Raw genomic sequence first — 21,004 nt, 5'->3', positions numbered from 1 at the left:
TTTTTAAAGTAGAGTTTATTATAATTTAGTGCATGGTATACCAAAAAAAAAACTGTCACATTCTTTTAGTAGGATGTATATGTCCCTAGAAAACCAAAATATAATCAGATATGTTTTGCACTAAATTTCTGTTTATCATCACCTGGCCAGTGAAAGTCAAAGTATTGTTTTAGGTGTTCTTTTAGTAACCAAGACATAATTTGCACTTGTTAGAAAATTTGTAGATGATTTTACAAAAGAGGCATGTAGATGATTTTTACAAAAGATGATATACAAAAGAATTATATGTCCCAGTTTATCTAGGACAGTCCCAGTATCTGCATGTTATCCTGGAGTAATTATTAACAGTATCATTTCATTTTCACAAGAGTTCCAGTTTGGACAATAGATTATTTGGTCATCCAAATATATATTACTCCTGCTCAGTATTAAATATGTTAGATAAGATGCCATGTAGTGAAACTGCTTCCAAATCATGCTACATTATCCCTTTTAGTTACAGAAGCAGCTTGTGAAGGAAACGTGCATATATATAGCTGTGGATATGTAGATACCTACATAGTATATACATAAAGCTGTTCTGTGTTTTAGGCAACTTTTCAGGATCTTAAAAAGCATTCAAATTTAGTTGTTAATTTAACAAATATTTTCCCATACATGAATCACACTTAAGAAAAAAAACTAAATATTTTATTATACCAACAGACTAAGGTCCACTGTTATTTAATTTGATTCCATGTAGTTTCTCTAGTTTATGTCCTCTGCTTCCTCGTGCAGCTGGATCTCACATCTCTATCCACCCAGGATGGGGTCTCGACCAAACTTGGCAGAAATTGAATGTATCTGAGCTACATGCTTTCATTCTTCATAAAAGCAAATAAATGATCATCTGATGTTTATCAGGCCTTTTTTCTCCTAATAATGTAAATATGGGTAACTATGAATTGACTCTATCTGATCATAAAGATTCTAGTGATGACACTCTGCTTTATATTTGAAAAATTAAACATTACTATTAGAATCTTATGAACTTAAATTTTCTATTCACTTCCTTGGGAGATAATGTTTTATTATTGTGGCAAAATATACATAACAGAGTTTACCAGTTTAACCATTTTTATGTATACAAGGGATAATGTTTGTTGAAAGTATAATTTGTATTAATTATAGCTATATTGAACATCTTTTAGCAGTTCTAATTTTTTTCTTGTTTTAGACAATCCGCCATTATCTGGATCCTTTGTGGCACCAGCTTGGAGCCAAGACTAAATCCTTGGTTCAGGATTTGAAGATATTACGAACTTTGCTGCAGTATCTCTCTCAGTATGATTGCATCACGTTTCTTAATCTTCTGGAATCTCTCAAAGCAACAGAGAAGGCATTTGGTCAGAATTCAGGTGGGAGATAAAAATACTAATATTTATCCTAAGAGCTCATTTGAATAAAGTACTGGATTTTGGGGGGGAATCAGGTGTGGGGAGTGCTATATTCAGCTACATGGTATAGTAAGATTTCAAATTACGTTTTATGTTCATAGCACAAGGATGTAGGTTTTATTGATAGCTAATGTTTCCACCTACTTCTGTATAATCATATTCATATCCATTACAAGAGATTTTATTTCTAGAAAAGACTGTGTATATCACAGGCAGTCCCCAACTTAGAAATAGGTTGTGTTCTGGAAGTTGTTATGAACTTAAAATTAATATTCCCTGAAGAAACAGGAAGGGAATATGGAGTTTCATCAGCTGAAGTGGTGAAGAATGAGAAGAGGTTTGTAGGGAAACATACATACGCGGCTGTCCACCATCTTGTTTTTTTACAAGTCACATCCTTCCCCCACTACCATGATCTTTCTCACTGTCTGGCTAAACCAGTGTTTTCTAAAGTGTGGTCCAGGGGCCCTGGGGCCAAGAGTTAATACAAATAATATTTCTTAACTGCTTCACCAGGAATATTCTCGAGTCATAAACTACAAATGTGTAGCATTGAGGAACATATTGACTACTAGTACGCTTTGGGTTCCACTGCCTTCATCTGTGCTTGGACGCCAGCAGCGATACCTGCCAATGCTTCTGCACCATTATTGGAAATGTCAACACAGTGGAAAAAAGTCAAATAATGAGTTAGTATTATTATGAGAGTAGTTTTGAGGTCACAGACCCCCCCTTCCCCCCAAAAAAACAGCTTGGGGGCCCCCAGGGGTCTATAGGCTGCACTTTGAAAACCACGGTCTAGCCAAACAGTGACAGAGGCCGTAACAAGGGAGAAGGTGTGGTTGGGGGATGAATAAGCTGGTGACCGGTTGATAAACAGGTCTTGTGACCTTCAGAGATTCTCTGAAGTAAACTATAAATTGCAGGCTTTTTTTTTTTAAACTTATTAGGTTGGCTGTTTCTTGACTCCAGCACCTCAATGTTTATAAATGCTCGAGCAAGGGTTTATCATGTTCCAGATGCCAAAATGAGTAAAAAAGGCAAACTGCCTGAAAAACTGGAGATTAAAGAAGAGCAAGGTATCTTGTATGCTTAAGTCTTCAAACGTGTCTTTTATTTAAGTATTTGGTGTGGAAATGCTTACAAGTTACAGTATAACTTTAAATCTCCTTCGGCTGTGTGAAGAATGTGTAACTGCATGTAACATATATAATGTATGGTAGAAGTATTTGGTATGGATTCATTGCCAGGGGATTCCAAATAACAAACGCCAAATACCAATCAAGAGTATTCTTGCTAGGACTTCCCTGGTAGTCCAGTGGTAAAGAATCCGCCTTCCAATGCAGGGGACGCGGGTTCAGTCCCTGGTCAGGGAACTAAGATTCCCACATGCCGCGGGGCAACTGAGCCTGCGTCCCACAACTGGGCTCACACGCCTCAATTAATGAGCCCGTGTGCCGCCAACTAGAGTCCATGCGCTCTGGAGCCCGTGTGCCACAACTAGAGAGAGAAAACCCCCGCGCCACAACTAGACAGAAGCCCGTGCACCACAGTGCGGAGCCCGCGTGCTGCAACGAAAGATCCTGCATGCCGCAACTAAGACGTAACGCAAAAAAGAGTATTCTTACTACTACATAAGAATTACAGATTTTTTTTTTTAACTTCAGAATAATTACTATTTGGGCACTTGAAGTCTTAGTGGGACATTTTAACATCCCTTTTAGCTTTTAGGGGACATAAATACTAGAATGAGGCAAATAATGGGTTTTATTTCACTCTCATCTAGTAAGTATAATAAATATCGTTGGTTTTTTTAAAGCATGGGATAGGGTTAATGTTTACTTTCTGCCTAGTTCAAAGGTCTGTTTCAAAACTTAATTAAATACATTAGTAATATGTTTGAGTACTTACAGAAATAAAAGTTTTATTGTTGTCTGCTTATATCCCATGTTCAAGATTGTGAAAATCTTGGGGATTTTAGAAATAATAAATACTGTTATTTTAGAAATAAGGAATACCAAGTCCTTTATTTTGTGTAGCAGTTTATATATAATGTCACAGTTGACAACTAACATATAATCATCTCTTATTAGTGACCACTCATATCACTTTCTCTCAAGGCATTATGGAACCTGCGTTAATGCTGGTTTGAGGTGTCTTCATTTAGACCATAAGGAGACCTTTCTCAAAGAAGCAGATTCTACCTATAGAGTATTATGAAAGAAGCTCAAAGGAGTGGGTGTATGGAGTGATGCCTGTGTTATCTGTTGTCTTAAAAGCCTTTGGAATACTTTATAGATAAATATTATCACATAGAATGAGGTTGTCTTTTACTTCTATACAGAAACAAGAAAGGAACTGGTCCTAGAAAGCAACCCAAAATGGGAGGCACTCTCGGAAGTATTGAAAGAAATTGAGGCAGAGAATAAGGAGAGTGAAGCCCTTGGTGGTCCAGGTAGGAAAAAAGGAGATAATGATATTTGCGTTCAAAATCTAGCAAATGAGTCTTTTTGATTAGCTCTTTACAAATAATTTATACTGTTATCTTTATCAAATGTAGAAGAGTAAGTGCCACATGAACACTGAAATCTTAGTGACAAGCGCCTATCTGTTCATTTGATGTGATTTTCTCCAGGTTGAATCACTGTATATTCATGAAAGCAGGCTGTTTTACTGGTTGGGTTCTCAGGACTTCTATTTAAAGATGCAACTAATCAACTATCATATATAGGATGGATAAAAACAACAAGGTCTTACTGTATAGCACAGGGAACTATATTCAATATCCTGTGATAAACCGTAATGGAAAAGAATGTAAAAAAGAGTGTGTGTGTGTGTGTGTGTGTGTGTGTGTGTGTGTGTGTGTATAACTGAATCACTTTGCTGTACAGCAGAAATTAACAGGACATTGTAAATCAGCTATACTTCAATTAAAAAAAAAAAAAAGATGCAGCAAAATCTCTACATATATATTCACCAGGCTTTGAATTTGGAATCCTCAAGGAGAAAGCTAATGGGCTTAAGTTTTAGGTTCTCAGCAAAAAGAAGCCTCAACTGTATTATAGAATGACATTGACCTAGGGCTAAAAAAATTTCAAGTTTTGGGGCTACTCTCTTCAAACACAAGTATACTAGTAGACTGAACCTGAACTGTAGACTGAACCTGAATTAAGTTTTAAAAATAAAACCAGATAGAAAATAAAACTAAATTTAAAAAAGTATCTGTTGAGGGAAGTATGTGGCACATGTACACAATGGAGTGTCGCTCAGCCATGGGAGGAGACAAAGTTGAGCTGTTTGTGGTGGGTGGACGGCCCTGGAGTCTGTCATGTGGGGTGAAGTGGGTCGGAGGGAGAGGAGCAGGTGCTGTGTGCTGGCGCATGTGTGTGGAATACAGAAAAAAGAAAGAAAGGGGCGGTTCTGAGGAACGTAAGGACAGGACAGGAGTGGAGACACAGACGTGGAGTGTGGACTTGGGGACACGGGGACGGGGAGGCATGGGCTGGTTCGAGGTGAGAGAGTGCCATGGACGTGTATACACACTACCAAGTGTAGGATGGATAGCTGGAGGGAGGGGTGGGATGGGGAGGGTGGGGGGGAGGCGCAGGAGGGAGGGGATGTGGGGATGTGTGTGTGTGTGTGGCTGATATACTTTATGGTGGAGCAGAAACTGACACACCATTGTGGGGCAATTGTGCTCCAGTGAAGATGTTAAAAAAAAAAAAAATCTATTGAGACTTTGAACTCCTTTAAAGCAATGAAGGCAAGCACATAATCCTTATATGAGTAATTATGCTGTGATATTATCCCAGAACTTATGGTGCTGTGATTTAAGACCCAAAGTCATACATGTGTACTTAGAAAAAAAGAATAAAGAAGGGGAAAAAATTACATCTAGCAGCCACTGTTGACATTGGCATATTTCCTTCCTGGTTTTCTTTCGTGTATTTTCTGTTTCACATTGTTAAAGTTATAGTGTAGATATAATTTCTGGATATAGAATTAATGAGCCAAATGATACTGACATTTTTAAAGTTCTCAAGACATATTACCCCATTGATTTATAGAAAGTTTTTATCAATTTTCATTTCTTTTGGAAGTATAAGAGCTTATCTTTTTTTACCCAGCTAGCAATGACTGGAGATTCTGTATGTATTTGTGTGTGTATCTACATATACTACATATGTATAACAATTTTATTCATTTGATTGGAGAAAAATGTGATGTTGTTTCAAATTTTGATGCTTGGGGAGCTCAGTTTTTTCTCAGATGCATTTCTTCTTTTGTGAATTGTCTTAGTTTCCTTTGCTGGTTTAGAGTGTGTCCTCAGTTTGTATCAACTTTTTATATATTAAAGATATTAACATTTATCATAGTTACATAAAGTGGTTTTTTTGTCTTTAGCTTTTTTTTTTTTTAGGCAAGAAGTGGATTTATTTAGAGATGCACATTCCATAGGCAAAATGTGGTCCATCTCAAAAGGCTTGGGAGCAGCCTGTCTTTAGCTTTTTTTAATGCAGTTTTTTATTCTCATAGAGTCAGCCAATTGATTGATCAGTTGATATCTTCTCACAGATATCAGTCTTCTCTGAGATTTCTTCCATTGCTTGTAAGCCTGGAAAATCATCTTCGTATGGAGAGGTGGAGAATAGTCATCTTTTTTTTCATGATGTATCATTTAACATTTGACTGTAATCTATTTGGAATTTATTTTGGTATTTCCAGATCCTCTGGAAAATTATTAATTAAAAAGAGCTTCTTTAAAGCCTCCATTATACCACAGCTATACTTTCGTAAGACTTTGAATATTTCTGGCTTCACCTTTACCCAGAAGATTTAAGTAATCCTGCCAGGGAGGCGAAAGCCTTTGATGAGCATCCGAGACCCTTTTTAAACAAATTGTAAAGTATCTTTAGCGCCAAGGGGTGAGCTGTGTCTCTGGGGAGGAAGGGACGAGGGGGTGCGTGGGGTAGGGCGACAAGTGCGGTAATCAGGACATAACGTTGTTTCTAATTTTAGGACACGTTCTCATTTGCGCAAGTGATGACAGGACCTGTTCCCAGCTGCGAGAGTACATCGCTGTCGGAGCAGAGGCCTTCTTGTTGAGGCTGTACAGGAAAACCTTTGAGAAGGACAGCAAAGCCGAAGATGTGTGGATGAGGTTTAGGAAGGAGGATGGCTCAAAGAGAATTATGAAATCCAACAGAAGGCCCAAAGGCCTCCGAAACAAAGACAGGGCTTCTGCCAAAGAGAGGGCTCTCAAAAAGAAGAAACCAAGGCTGACTTTAACTCAGATGATGGAACAATCTGAAGAACTGGAGGAGGAGGGGGGTGTCGAGGAGGGCTGTCCGAGAGACCTAAGCAGTAGCCCCGAAAGCTGCTTAGAAGAAATTAAGCACGAGGAGTTTGATTTAAATGTGTCCTCTGATGCCGCGTATGGAATCATGAAAGACCCCCTCACCATTATCCACCCACTCCTGGGCTGCAGCGACCCCTACGCTCTGACACGGGTGCTGCACGAGGTGGAGCCAAGATACGTGGTCCTGTACGACGCAGAGCTGACCTTCGTGCGTCAGCTTGAAATTTACAGGGCAAGTCGGCCCGGGAAGCCCCTGAGGCAAGTTGTAAGGAATATGAACTGTGATCGCATGGGCTTCAGTTTTGCAGTTCTTTAGGATTTAGCACAGATAGACCAGTTGCCCGTGGGCTTTCTTATCTTTAACGTTACATTGTTATGATGTTTATGAAACCTTATTTGGCATTCTGATCAGTCTGGGAAGTACCAGTGTGGGAAGTACGCATGGGAAGGAGGTCGAATGTTGTAGTGGATCCAGGAATCTGAAGGAATGCCCCCCTTCTTGTTACTTGCTCTTCTGCTGTTCTGTGCCATATTCTTTATGCGTCGGTTGTAGCCTATGGGGCACCGTCTCTGAACAAGCCTAGGAAATTTACAATATCCTAACTTCTACCAAATGTTAATGGAATTATGACTCAGCTAAATTTCATAATTCTAAAACGTCTTTCTTGTAAATCCGAAAAAGTGACTCTAAGTTACAGCCACATAAAACTAAAGTATTTGGGGAATTATTGTACCATGTATTCTTGAGTTTCAAGAAATATCAGATGAGAAAATGATGCCTCCCAAAGAATATAGTGTTCTGGCTCTCCGATTATCTGAGGGAAATAAACCTCAAAGTTAATATCCTGAACTCAGCCTGAACCAAAAGCAGAGCCAAAAGAAACCTCTCTAGCCAGTTTAACGAATGCAACCTTTCAGAGTAGAGGTGAATGGAGGAGGTGGACCAGAAATAACGCAGGATGAAGAGATGAGACAAAGCTGGTGAAATAATTATAGGCTGATAAATTTTTCATACTTTGCTGTTGATCAACATTGGAGATAGCTTGTGCTCACAAAAGTTCTCTGTTGCCTGAATATGGAATAGTGTGATATTTAGAAACAAAAGGTCAGAACCAGAAGGGACCTCAGAGTTCAACCACTTGATCCATCAGTGGGAAACTGAGGCCCAGACATGATGAATGGCTTGCCCTTGGCCACATGATACATTCGTGGAAGAGCTCAGGTCTCTGGACTCATTGGCCAATGGTTTTTTCCCTGCCCGCACTTCAAAGAAATATAAACTAGGAAAATGAAGACCAAAAGAAAAATCGAGGGCTAAAAAGGGAAAATGTCTCTGATAGAAGGTGAAGAAAAGGGGCAGAGGAGGTGCTTCATTCAGCTTCTTAGCAACCAACAAGATAGGAAAGCTGGCCTTTTCTAAGAGAAAAGAATATGTCAAATTATTTTTTGAGGAGCTTGATATAATCCATGTCTTCTCTGTCTGTGTGTTTATATAAAATGTGTGATGACTCGGTTCTGTTAAGACATGAATAAAAAGGAACTGAGAAATTACTTGTGAAGGTAAAGGTCATACAGATTTCATTTGTTTATTTTTCACTAACATGAACTTTCATACGCTGGCCTTTATAACCACCATCCAACTTTTTAAACGATTGTTTGGCAGAGATGCAAAGAAAAAAGTTGAAAAAAGAGAAGCTGCTAAGATTGTGTTTTCTGATTTGTTTATAGTTATGAGGAAAGCATTATTCTATCCCTCTTTGTTATATTTCAGTGTTTACCTAAACTCTGCTCCTCCTTTTGATGAAAGAAGAAAAAAAAAACCCATGTGGTAATGAGACCTTTAACAGGTGGGGTTTCGGCTGCTTAATTTTAGTAAGTGTGTGATTAATGGAACCTTTTCTTCTCAGTCAAATATTTATTATTTGAACACTCTAGGTTGCTGATTTCAAATGCCATGCTCTTCCTTCCAGGGATTAAAAATTATGTGTTTGCAGCCTAAAAGAGTTCTGTCTTAACTTGCAGGGTTTACTTTCTCATATACGGAGGTTCAACCGAGGAACAGCGCTATCTCACTGCTTTGCGGAAAGAAAAGGAAGCTTTTGAAAAACTCATAAGGTAAATACGTAGAAGATCAGTATGAAGGAATCAAAGGCCTTTGAAGATCCAGAGGCTTCTCTGAGTGGGGGAATATCTACTAGCCGTCAGGAAAGATGGAGAGAGGAAGCTGCTGGGGAGGGTCACATCAAGATACACCTGTAGTCTGATTCACTCCAGGGTTTATATACATCAATACACATTTCCTTTTCTCTTCCCCTGCTTCTCCACCATCTCCAGGTGCTTTTCAGGGGTTTAATAGAATAGAAATGTGAAGAAAACTGCTTTTATGTTAATAAAGAAATATAACATAAAACACCAGCCATAGAACTGAAACACTCTCTCCCCCTCCCCCATGTACAAGATTTCTCCCTTCCCTTGGAATCATTGTTTTTTCCCTTGTAAAGTTTCCATTATCCATGGGTGGGTGACTGTTTTACTGTTTACTGGGAATTTTTTTTTTTTCCTTTTTTGCGGTATGCGGGCCTCTCACTGTTGTGGCCTTTCCTGTTGCGGAGCACAGGCTCAGCGGCCAGGGCTCACGGGCCCAGCCACTCCGCGTCATGTGGGATCTTCCCGGACCGAGGCACGAACCCGTGTCCCCTGCATCAGCAGGCGGACTCTCAACCACTGCGCCACCAGGGAAGCCCAACTGGGAAATATTTTTATGACCTGGTCAGTTCAGATCAATAGAATCACTCTGGGAAAAATATTTTTTTAAAGGTGTGACATTGGTCTGAACAGATGTGTGTTTTTTGAGAATAAGTAGCCTTTAATGTTCCAAATCCAAATAGAAAAGGCTTTTGGTTTAACGTAAGGAAAATGTTTCTAATTGAGGTATTCACAAACTACATGGTTACCTCTTACTCCTGCAAGCATTTGAGAAATCTAATAGCCTCCCCCAAGGGATGTTATCAAGGAAATGGCAGCTTGGTGAGAGAAGATGGATCAGATGCTCTCTAAGGAGCCGCAGAAGCCAGGGCGGGGGCTGGACAGGGCATCCTTGATCCGAGCCAGAGCAAAGGCTAGACCGGAGGAGACCATGGCCTGGCCTGGTAGTGGTTGGGCCAGACCAGTCTTTCAAGCCTCAGACATTGGCAACATATCAGTGACAGCGAGAGGGCAGAAATCATTTGTAGTGGCAGTTAGCCAGGACCTAGACAGAATTTCAAAATGGACGGCCATCCTTCAACATTGGCTGTGGGCTCTCAGTATATGCTTAAAATATGCAGATACCCCAGTTCATCCAGGGCATGCGTTCCCAGAAACAGGAGTGCTTATTGAATCAGTGTCATTGAGTCCCTTTGAAGAAACTCAGCACGGTTCGTGGGCAGTTCTCTTCCCTTCCTATCCTCTGTGATTGTGGCATGCCTTAGCCATGGATTCTTGCAGCTATTGGCCCTACAATTATTGGGCAGTCCTTTCAGCTTATGAAAATATGTATTTTTTTTTCAACTTTGATTGAAGCGTAGTTGTGTTAATTACTGCTATACACAAAATGATTCAGTTATACATATATGTACATTCTTTTTCATATTCTTTTCCATTATGGTTTATCACAGGATATTGAATATAGTTCCCTGTGCTATACAGTAGGACTTTGTTGTTTATCCATCCTATATATATACTAGTTTGCATCTGCTAATCCCAAATTCCCCATCCTTCCCTCCCCTAGCCCCCTCCCCTTTGTGAAGTCTGTTCTCTATGTCTGCGAATCTGTTTGCATTTCGTAGATATGTATTTTCTATTAATGTGCTCTATAGGATAGTTTATATGTGTGTACATATGTTTTTTGAAAAAGTATTCCAGAAAGTGTTATAAAAAAACAGGTATTATGCAGACTACCTCTTCTTATCTAGAGCTTTTTAGCGCCTCTCTGTGTCTCCTAGACCTTCATCTCCCAAGACTCAAACAGTCAACAGATATTTCTTGAGCATCTATTATGAGCCAACCCCTGTGCTAATGTTAAAGTGCTGGAGTTACAGTGGTGCAGAAGAAGGCTCTGTCCTGCCTCCTAGAGCTTATCCCCTAGTGGAAAAGACAAACATTGAATGATTATGAATAATATCATAAATAGACATGGGCAGAGGGCGGCGGGCTACAAAGGTAAAAGAAAAGGGTATCCTACGAGAGTCTGTCAAAGAGATCTGACCCAGTGTGGGATGTCTGGGACGGCGTCACTGAAGGAATGACCTTTAAGCTGACCCGTGGAGCATGTGTGCTGGTTGCTAAGTGGACAAGGTGGGTTGCTAAGTGGACAAGGTGGGCCAGGGGTTCTGTTGAACAAGGGTGCGTGAAAGCTCCGAGGTGCACAAGGCCTGTTAAGGATTTAGAACTTGACTTTGTAGCCAGTAAGATAGCACTGAAGAGTTCTAATTAGGAAAGTGACATAGAGTATTTTTTAAAGGCTCTCTCTGGCATCAAACTGAGGAATGGATAGAGCAGGGAAGTAGTCAGGAAAGCTGCTGCAATTGTCTGATAAGAACCGGTGGCAGCCAAGATTAGGTTGATGGAGAGAAGGGGACAGATTTAAGAGATATCGAGGAAATGGCATCAAAGAATTGGTGCTACTGGCTGTGGGCCAGTACCTCCTAATTGCTCCTTCACTCTTTTTAAAATATCCTTTGCCTAAGCCTTCTCTGATTAAAGTAACTGTCTCTAAATCACAAATGAGCACATGGAGCTAAAATATTCAGATTAGGTTGTTGGTGTTCATGTTGAGGGTCCCCAAGACCACCCCCAGGCTCAGTGATTCACCAGAAGGACCCCCAGGAGTCAGAAAAACTGGTATTCTCGCAGTTACGGTTTATTACAGGGAAAAGGACACAGAGTAAAATCAGAAAAAGGAAAGAACACACGGGGCCAAGTCCAGGAAAATCCAGCATAAGCTGCCGAGTGTCCTCTCCCGGTGAAGTCGCAGGAACGTGCTTAATTCTCCCAGTGGCAGTGTGTGACAGCACACGCTCAGTGTCGTCCAGAGGAAAGCTTACCCAAGACTTGGAGTCCAGCGTTTTTATTGGGAGTCAGTCGTATAGACATAGTACTCAAGTGACAGACTCCAGCTCCCTGGAGCAAAAACAGGTATTCACTAGAAATCACACTGTTGGCATAAACCATCTGATCACACTGGTGCCGTGTGGCTCCAGGCATATAAAAACCCTCTTATCAGGCGTTGTATTCCAAGAGCTCAGACCTCAACTGCCAGAAGCTGGCCAAGGGCTTCTGGGAAGACAAGCTGAGGAGACAGGCCTTTCTTGGGAATGTGCGGGGTTTGAGCAGCCCAGGCCCGCTCCCTTAACCGTTTCCTGCACAGTGTTGTAGCCAAGGGGGGCCTGGTAGGCTCTGAGTAGGTGAGTTTTATGCTCCAGGCCTCCTTCCCGTGACTGCCTCTTCTCCAGTGCATTAGAACCTGGCCTAGAAAAAGAGTGCCGTCAGTGGATTGTAGCCAGGTATCGGGGACCACATGCCATTCCCGGCTTATACAAGTGATTTTATACTCGAAGGGCTCAGTGACAAAGCTCAGGTAAGCCTGGCACATACTGGAAACTTCACTCAGCAGAACCAAGGATACGGACTTTCTCCTATGTTTCAATCTCTACAGTAATTTCCATACCAGGTTTTGATGTCATTTTATCTATGGTCTGGCATAATTTTATAAACTCTCAGTGGTGATTGTCTACTTATTATGTTAGATCTTCCCATATTACACAGATAGTTATGCCGTTCAGAATCTTAAGATATTTACTTTCCCAGAAAACTTGGGGAATTTGAGAAGTGTTTGTTTTGAAAAGCAAAATATATGTGAGGTGCATGGCTGAAAGAGCATTTGCACTAAGCCTGGACTTAGAGAAAAATTTGATGTGAGACCGAGGGAATGTGCTTTTGCCAGGACCTCCATGAGTGATGTTGTAAGAAGAAAAGCAATGCTACTATTTAAAATAACCAGAGAGGAATGAATCAGGCGAACTGGCAGTGAAAGGACTGTTTGACTGGACCGGAGATCAGTAGATTACAGATGACAAGTAAAGAGAAAAAAAGTTACACTTGTAAGTATGCTAATAAAATGCTCCCTGCGTCAAAAAATTAGTAATAACATTCTGAGTATACATAGTTTTGGAGAGGTCACCACTTTTCAAAGAAAAAGGTTATTAGCTTATTTGAAATTTTACAGTTAGAAAATATCACAAAATGGGTTAGCATGAAGGCTTGAATAAACGCCCATTTGAAGAGACTTCTAGTCCAGTGTCTCCTCCCTGTGTTATCACGTTGTACAAGCTATTCAAATATCACTGAAGATGTTAAAGCAAAATTAAGAAACCACAGTACTTTAAGTGGAAATAGGGACCTGAATTGTTTAATTATTATTTTGTGTCTATCACAAAGAGTAACTTGAAAAATTATGCAAATGTTGAAAGCAAGAGACTGAATATAAGTATGGCAAATTTCTGTTAAACTAATTTGAGTTACTGATTAGGAAGACTTAACTGTTTTCTTCACAACCCTGGTTTCATTTCAGGAATATATTTTTTTCTCAGATTCAGTTTGCAGTTATAACATTTCATAGTAAACTAGCTGTTTTTTAACAGTATTAACTGAAACAGTTGTGGAATCATTTGAAAGAAAATCTTCTGTTTTTTAGCATAATCGTGGATAATTAGGGGATGAGGTTACTACATGTAAGAAAAGTATGGTTATAATAACAGCTGACGTTTATATAGTGCTTCCTATGTGCCAGGCACTCTTCTGAGTGCCTTACATATATTATGTGATCCTTTTAACAGTCTCTTTGAGGTTAGATTTTAGTATCATCCCCATTTTACAGACGAAATTGAGGGACAGAACCATTAAACAACTTGCCTAAAGTGGTTTCAAATTCACGGAACATGGGCCCAGAGTCCGCATTCTAACTCGCTGTGCTCTACAGCCACAGTTACAAATTAACCAGGAAATGAGGATGCCCTCACGTGTGATAGCTTAGCCAGTAAGGTAAGTGGAGATAAAGAAGAAAAAGAATCCCCCATGTTGATCCCAAATATAAAAGAAAAAGAAATTTAAGAGCAGTAAGTTTTTTGAACGGTTTGCCCCTTACCCCCAGCTGGAGTCTAGTAGGTGTAACGGGGCAGTAATGAGTGGCTGCCAGAGCCATTGTCACTGCAAAGAATCCTTCATCAGCAACACTTGACAGCGGTACTGAGAATGACGAGGGAGCACGGAACTGGAACTATTGCCTGCCTCCTTGCGATCTATTCATAAAATGTTATACTGATAATAACCTTGCATTTGTATATTGTTTCAAATAGTAAAGAATTTAAACTTGGAGTTTCTGTTCTCTGGTGGAATCTCTTCGTGGTACCCTGCCCTAAAACATCACATATCCAGAGTGGTTGGGGAATTGCTCCATCTGATTTTATTTCCTTTCATTGGAAAATCCTTTTTGTTTGAGCCCTTGTTGAAATCATTAGTTGCTGATGAAGATTCCTCTTGTTTCACCTTCCCCGGCCTCTTTTATTGCAGTCAGTCAGTTCCACGGTTTTCACGTTGCCGTGAAACTCAGTTGCAAGCCCTGCGGGGGCAGAGACCCATCCTTATACATCTTTTCTGTCAGCCTGGCACAGAGGAACACACAGTGCTTGCTCTTTCCTGAACTGATTATAGCATCTTTTACTGGTTTTGAAAAATAAGACTGTGGCACACCTGGCCTCCTCTCCCTGTGGTTATTGAGGATCTTGCCATGATTCTGGTTTCTAATTACAAATCTGAGTTAGGATTGTACAGGCTTGTCAATCTACCGGGTTTAAGATACTGAGCTTCCTTGAAGACAGGAATTATCGGAGACAAATAACCGTATTTGTATCCAAAATACCTCGCACAGCATGTGGGAGCCCTCTGTAAATGTTTTAAGTAAACGCACGAGTGAATTGATGCTGCTCTACTGCATAACCTGAGATGATTTTTTTGTTTAAATCTTTTGTTGGAAATTTGCTTTCTAATATTAATCTTGATTTTCCTTTAAAACCGAGGATGTTTAATGGGGCCTCCCACCTGGAGTTTTTTAAATCAAAGCTTAACCATGTATTGTTTTCATTTCTTTAATCATTGATTTTTTTTTTTTTTTTTTTTTTTTGGCTGAGTTGGGTCTTTGTTGCTGTGCATGGGATTTCTCCAGTTGTGGCGAGCGGGGGCTTCTCTTGTTGCGGAGCACGGGCTCTAGGCACACGGGCTTCAGTAGTTGTGGCACGTGGGCTCAGTAGTTGTGGCTCACGGGCTCTAGAGCGCAGGCTCAGTAGTTGTGGTGCACGGGCTTAGTTGCTCTGCGGCATGTGGGATCTTCCTGCGCCAGGGCTCAAACCCGTGTCCCCTGCATTGACAGGCGGGTTCTTAACCACTGCGCCACCAGGGAAGTCCCTAGTCATTGATTTTTAACCATCCTATTTATGATTACTCTGAAAATATTGGGATATAAATTATTTGAATCCTTTTCACTGTTCAGTAACACATTTAGCACATTTTAATAAAAAGTTTCAATAATCTCTCTGTGGCATTTTTCACATGCTTATTTCATGCCGCAAAGTGTTTAGAGGACATACAGAATAGAAAATAAATAACAGTATTTTTTAACTCTGGAAGATGAGCAGGAGTACCCAACCAAGAAGCTCTTTCTGCTTCCTTTACACATCACTTGACTGTGCATATTTACTTCTAGTGTTTCCTGTATTCTCTTTTACCACTACAGTTATGTAGATCATTTTGTATATTATAATTTACAAGAGATTAAAATCTGGAATTTTGAAATTAGCTCAGAAATGTTGAAGATGTTTTTCTCCCACCCCCAGGGAAAAGGCTAGCATGGTTGTTCCTGAAGAAAGAGAAGGCAGAGACGAAACGAACCTCGACCTTGTAAGAGGCTGTGTATCTGCAGGTGCTCCCACCGACACACGCAAAGCCGGTGAGTCCTGCCCTTTGCCGAACACTCCTGCTGCCTGTGCAGGAGGCTGTGAGGTTCCGGAGTTTCTCTGCAGAAGCTTGGTTTTTCTCAATAAGCTCTTAAACTTTCTCTGCAGAAGCTTGGTTTTTCTCAATAAGCTCTTAAACGTGGCTGTCTGCTCCCATACCCTGGTCTCAGTTGGCTGTTTACTAGCCACGTGTCCTCCCTGGATCTCGGGCTCCTCACCTGTAAGATAAGTGGGGTTGTGATCTACGCACCGGCATTGGAAATCAGTTACACTCCAGCATTGGTTGAGATTCAGAATGTACTTTTGCCAAGAAACTTTTGTAAATGGTGATTAGGTTCTTACCTTTACCTGAAGAGGCCAATTTGCCCATAGATAAAGAGTCAGGATTGTTTGGGGTGCGTTCCCACTTCCATATCTGTGTTTGTTGGTTGCTTCTTGGCGCTTTTCTAGATCCCAGGTGTGTGGTACTCTCACTGCCATGCAGCGTCCCAGCAGTGGCTTCACCAAGACCTGCTGGATGCCACGTGCGCTGTGGTACAGGGTTAGCCATGTCCCACGCCCCAGGCCCCATTTTCCCACGTCAGCAGCTGCTTTCAGCCAAGAGGCGTGGGAAAAACAATACAGTTGAGCCCTTTTCTCCTTTGGTGGGGTCCAGCGCAGTTAAAGCAGTGGGTCTCAGAATTTAGCGTACTTAAGAATAACCTCTGATGCTTGTTAAAACTGTAGATTCACAGACCCCAGTCCATAGCAATTCCAAATCAATAGATCTGAAATGGGGTTAGCGTCTGATGGACATGGTCCTTGGACCGTATTGGGAAACACTGCCTCAGAGTATCTTTTGAAGCAGATTCCTATTAACTCAAATAGGCTGTGGGCATGTCATGCAGAACAGCAGGATGTCAGGCACTATGAATGAGGTAGTTTGGAGCAAGTAGGTACCACACAGAAAGCTGTTCACAGAAATCTGCCCTTTCGAGTTCAGCCCTCTAAGCGCTTGTGTTAGCTTTCCTTTGCTGCTGTAACAAATTGCCACAAACTTAGTGTCTGGAAACAACACACATTTATTATCTAACAATTATTAAATTACAATCCGAAGTCCGAATGGGTTTCACTGAGCTCAAATGAAGGTGTGTGCCGGGCTGTGATCCCCCTGGAGGCTGCAGGGGAGAATCCCTTCCTCTTCCAGGTTATCCAGGCCACCTGCATCCCTTGGCCCATGGCTTCTTCCTCCCTCTTCAAGGTCAGCAGCTCCAACTCTGAGCTTTCTGCTTCCCTCTTTCATTATAAAGACCCTTGGGCCTACCTGGATGATACAGAATAATTTCCCAATCTTGAGAGCCTTAATTTAATCACATTTCCAAAGTCACCTTTGCCGTGTAAAGTAACATATTTGCAGGTTTCAGGGATTAGGACATGGACATCATCAGGGGGCCACCATTCTGCCTACAACAGCACTTTTGAGTCCTTCAACCAGCAGTGTTGGCATCACGTGGGAGCCTGTTAGAAACGCAGGGTCTTTGACCCTATTCCAGACCTACAGAAACAGTAGGTACTTTAACTCCATCCCAGGTGATTCACATGCACGTTAGTGGGAGAAGCTCTGTGCTCTTGTTTTTCCCAGCTTCTCCCATTTTCCCATCTCTGGACTCATTGATACAAGCACTAAAAGCTCCAAATTTTTTCACAGCAGTCCACAAGGCAGTTTATGCAGAGAACATTTCTAAGCATCTACTATGTCCTAGGAATTGGGACGACGATGATCAGTAAAATGTGGTCAGTGCAACAGTCAGGGACCATAAAGCAGGGGTCCCCAACCCCTGGGCCACGGACCGATACTGGTCTGCAGCCTGTTAGGAACCGAGCCGCACAGCAGGAGGCGAGCAGTGGGTGGGTGGAGCTTCCTCTGCAGTTCCCCATGGCTCTCCATGGCTCACATCACTGCCTGAGCCAGCCCCCCCGCACCCACACATCCCACCCCCGTCCGTGGAAAAACTGTCTTCCACGAAACCAGTCCCTGGTGCCGGAAAGCTTGGGGACCACTGCCGTAGAGGAACCACAGAGGGAAGATGATGGCAAATGCTGGTATTTGTGAATTCTGAGTAAGGAAGTACCGCGAGACCCCAACTTCCTACCAGCTCTATTTAGTTTAAGGGAAATAGCCTTAAACTGTAAATAAACCTTTTTATAATACGGAAAAGTGTGGAATAACATGTCATACTGTGTAACCAGGCATCGGAGATTAACAGCGGAAACATAGATTTTTAACTTTGTGCTCTGCCACCTTTGAGAGTTATTCCTCAGTGACGTTACTTAAAGTGCCTCTTTTTCTTCATAGGCGGCCAGGAACAGAATGGTACCCAGCAAAGTATTGTTGTGGACATGCGCGAGTTTCGAAGCGAACTCCCATCTCTGATCCACCGTCGGGGCATTGACATTGAGCCAGTGACCTTAGAGGTCGGAGACTACGTTCTGACTCCAGAAATGTGCGTGGAGCGCAAGAGCGTCAGTGATTTGATCGGCTCTTTGAACAATGGCCGCCTCTACAGCCAGTGTATCTCCATGTCCCGCTACTACAAGCGGCCGGTGCTTCTGATCGAGTTCGACCCCACTAAGCCTTTCTCTCTCATGTCCCGAGGTGCCTTCCATCAGGAGATCTCCGGCAACGACATCAGCTCCAAGCTCACGCTCCTCACGCTGCACTTCCCCAGGCTCCGGATCCTCTGGTGCCCCTCCCCGCACGCCACTGCAGAGCTGTTTGAGGGGCTGAAGCAGAACAAGCCACAGCCGGACGCGGCGACGGCCATGGCCGTGACAGCCGATTCCGAGACCCTCCCCGAGGCAGAGAAGTATAATCCCGGTCCCCAGGACTTCTTATTAAAAATGCCAGGGGTAAATGCCAAAAACTGTCGCTCCCTGATGACCAACATTAAGAACATCGCCGAATTAGCAAGCCTGTCCCTCGACAAGCTGGTGCTCTTGCTGGGGAACGCGGCAAATGCCAGGCAGCTCTACGACTTCATTCACACCTCCTACGCAGAGGTCCTCTCCAGAGGGAAAATGGAAAAATGAACGGTGGTGCCTGTTTTCTTATCCCGTGACTATGCTTCTCAGCTGCTCCTTGCCTGCCCTCACTGGTCCTTATTCATTATTAGCCCAGTAGCTCATTCTCTGCCAGGCTTTGAATGATTAGGCTGTTTCCTGGGTCAGGGGACCAGAGGCCAAGGCTGGGCTCTGAACTTTGCGTTCAGGAATCATTTTTACTTCCCACGCCTGCTCTCCTCCTTCCCTGCACCATCCATGCCAGGTCTAGTACGTTCCATTTTTACACGAGGTGTCAGGATCAGGGAAAGTGTCTGCAGGTGTTTATAGAAGGCCATTTCTGAAACATGCAGAAACTTAGGTTTCCTCCACAGACTGAAAACGCACCATCGTGTTCTTACCCTCTGTCTACAGAGGGGCTCCCAGGACACTGAGAAGGGAACATCTCTGCCATTGCCGACCTGTTCTCCCCTCCAGGTTTTCCTTAGCTGCGTGCTTCTCCCACCTGTCTGCCTCTGGGATAAATTCATGGGGACTTCCTACTGCTAATTTAAGAAAGGCAGCCACCTCTAAAACCGGCCAGTCGGTCTTCTGATCACCTGAAGATATGAGGCACGTACTATAACTATAACTGGATTGTTCAAAACCAGTATTTTTAAAACATAAAATGAATTACCAGTTTATGGAATTGGATGGCGTGGGTGAAGGAGCCCTGAAAATGCTCCGTTTTTGTAGCTGTTTATCCTCCTAAGTCCCAGCAGAGTCTCTTAGACTTCCTCCTTCCCAGCCTCTCCTCACCTGTCCTGGGACCCCCAGCTCGGGTCCTCTCCTGGGTCTCCGCCCCCCACGTCCCTGTGCCAGAGCAGCCTCCTGCGTCTCTGTGTGGGGACTGGCACACAAGCAAAGGAGGGACCCACAGCTTTTAAGATTTGATTTTCCTTCCATGAGTTGAGTCAGAAGGGTTGTAAGGAGATGGAAGATCAATGCATAGAATATGTAAAAATCCTAAAGAAATATATATATATTTGAAAATCCATAAAGAAAACAGTCTCATTCCAAACCTCCTTCTGGTCCTTACTGAAGTATATGTACAGGACATTCACAGCATCTTTGTGCAGTTTTTAAACTTTTATATTGAAACATTATTAACTTAGGTATTATTCACATATTTAGTGATGTGCAGTAAGTTTTTACCTCAAGAGCTGCTGTAGACATCAGTTCTGCTGGCCGCATCACATAGGGTCACATTTTGTCGGCCGTGTTTTTATTTGTTACACTGTTGGAACTCGGAGTCGACAGTGGACCATGTAACGCAAAATGGTCTTCAACTTTAACAGAAGTCTTTCAACTGTCCTCTCCAAACCGAACCTTTCATCTTGATTTCTTGGTATGTCGACATATGTTGAAGTATATGGATTTTGAACTCTATACAAGGATACCACAAGAATGAATTAAGGGGTATCAAGGAACCATATTTGTTGTCGTCTAACTCTGTAGAGTGACTTGGAGAGGAGAGAAGAAGACAAGAAACAAAAATTAGTTTAAGGCAGAATAAAGATTTGGGCTACTAATTTTGTCCCAGGGTTAAAAATATACCCTTGAGAATAGGAAAACAAAAATGTCAGGCACATATGTTAACTTGCACTTTTGTATGCATTTATTTATTTAAGCATTCAGTCATAGTTAAAAGTACATTAAAATAGATACCACCTCAAATAGTAATGGTTATTATAATTTTGCTTCACTCTATCCTAGCACTTCTGCTTGAGAGATGTAATTTCTGTTTTTTTCTCCTGGTATAATTCCACCTGCCTTTTATTCTTTCATTACGTAAAAGGAAAATCCTAACAGAGCACATTCTTTGGTAAGGGTTTCACTCCAAGTTAAGTTTTCAAAAATAAGCTCTCAAAGCTACCATTTTAAACAGTCCTTGTTATCTGCTACAACATAGAAAACAGTCTTAGTTGTATTTAGAGAGCCAGTGTCTTCTGTCTCCCAAATTCTGTTATTTGCTGTTGTACCTACTAGACATCTTAAGACAGTGCACCAGCTCATGTGTGTTTGAATTATGAACGATAGTGTCTAATGAACTCTAAAATGGTCATTATAGTTGAAAGGCTCTC

At 41.8% G+C, this 21,004-nt stretch overlaps 1 protein-coding gene across 1 annotated transcript in view; it reads left to right on the top strand.

The window, feature by feature from the left end:
* The window catches only part of ERCC4 (ERCC excision repair 4, endonuclease catalytic subunit), a 31,218-nt gene extending 12,307 nt beyond the window's left edge, over positions 1-18,911 (top strand). Inside the window, exons 5-11 of the mRNA XM_065892896.1 lie at positions 1,217-1,397; positions 2,387-2,515; positions 3,781-3,891; positions 6,456-7,053; positions 8,818-8,910; positions 15,723-15,835; positions 18,178-18,911. Coding sequence (XP_065748968.1) covers positions 1,217-1,397; positions 2,387-2,515; positions 3,781-3,891; positions 6,456-7,053; positions 8,818-8,910; positions 15,723-15,835; positions 18,178-18,911 — 1,959 coding nt within the window. The remainder of the gene's footprint in view (positions 1-1,216; positions 1,398-2,386; positions 2,516-3,780; positions 3,892-6,455; positions 7,054-8,817; positions 8,911-15,722; positions 15,836-18,177) is intronic.
* Positions 18,912-21,004: the final 2,093 nt, after the last annotated feature.

Source organism: Phocoena phocoena, chromosome 15, assembly GCF_963924675.1.
Source record: "Phocoena phocoena chromosome 15, mPhoPho1.1, whole genome shotgun sequence".
Classification (NCBI taxonomy): Eukaryota; Metazoa; Chordata; class Mammalia; order Artiodactyla; family Phocoenidae; genus Phocoena; species Phocoena phocoena.
The sequence above is the reverse complement of the archived record's forward strand: the minus strand, read 5'-3'. Positions and strand labels throughout refer to the sequence as shown.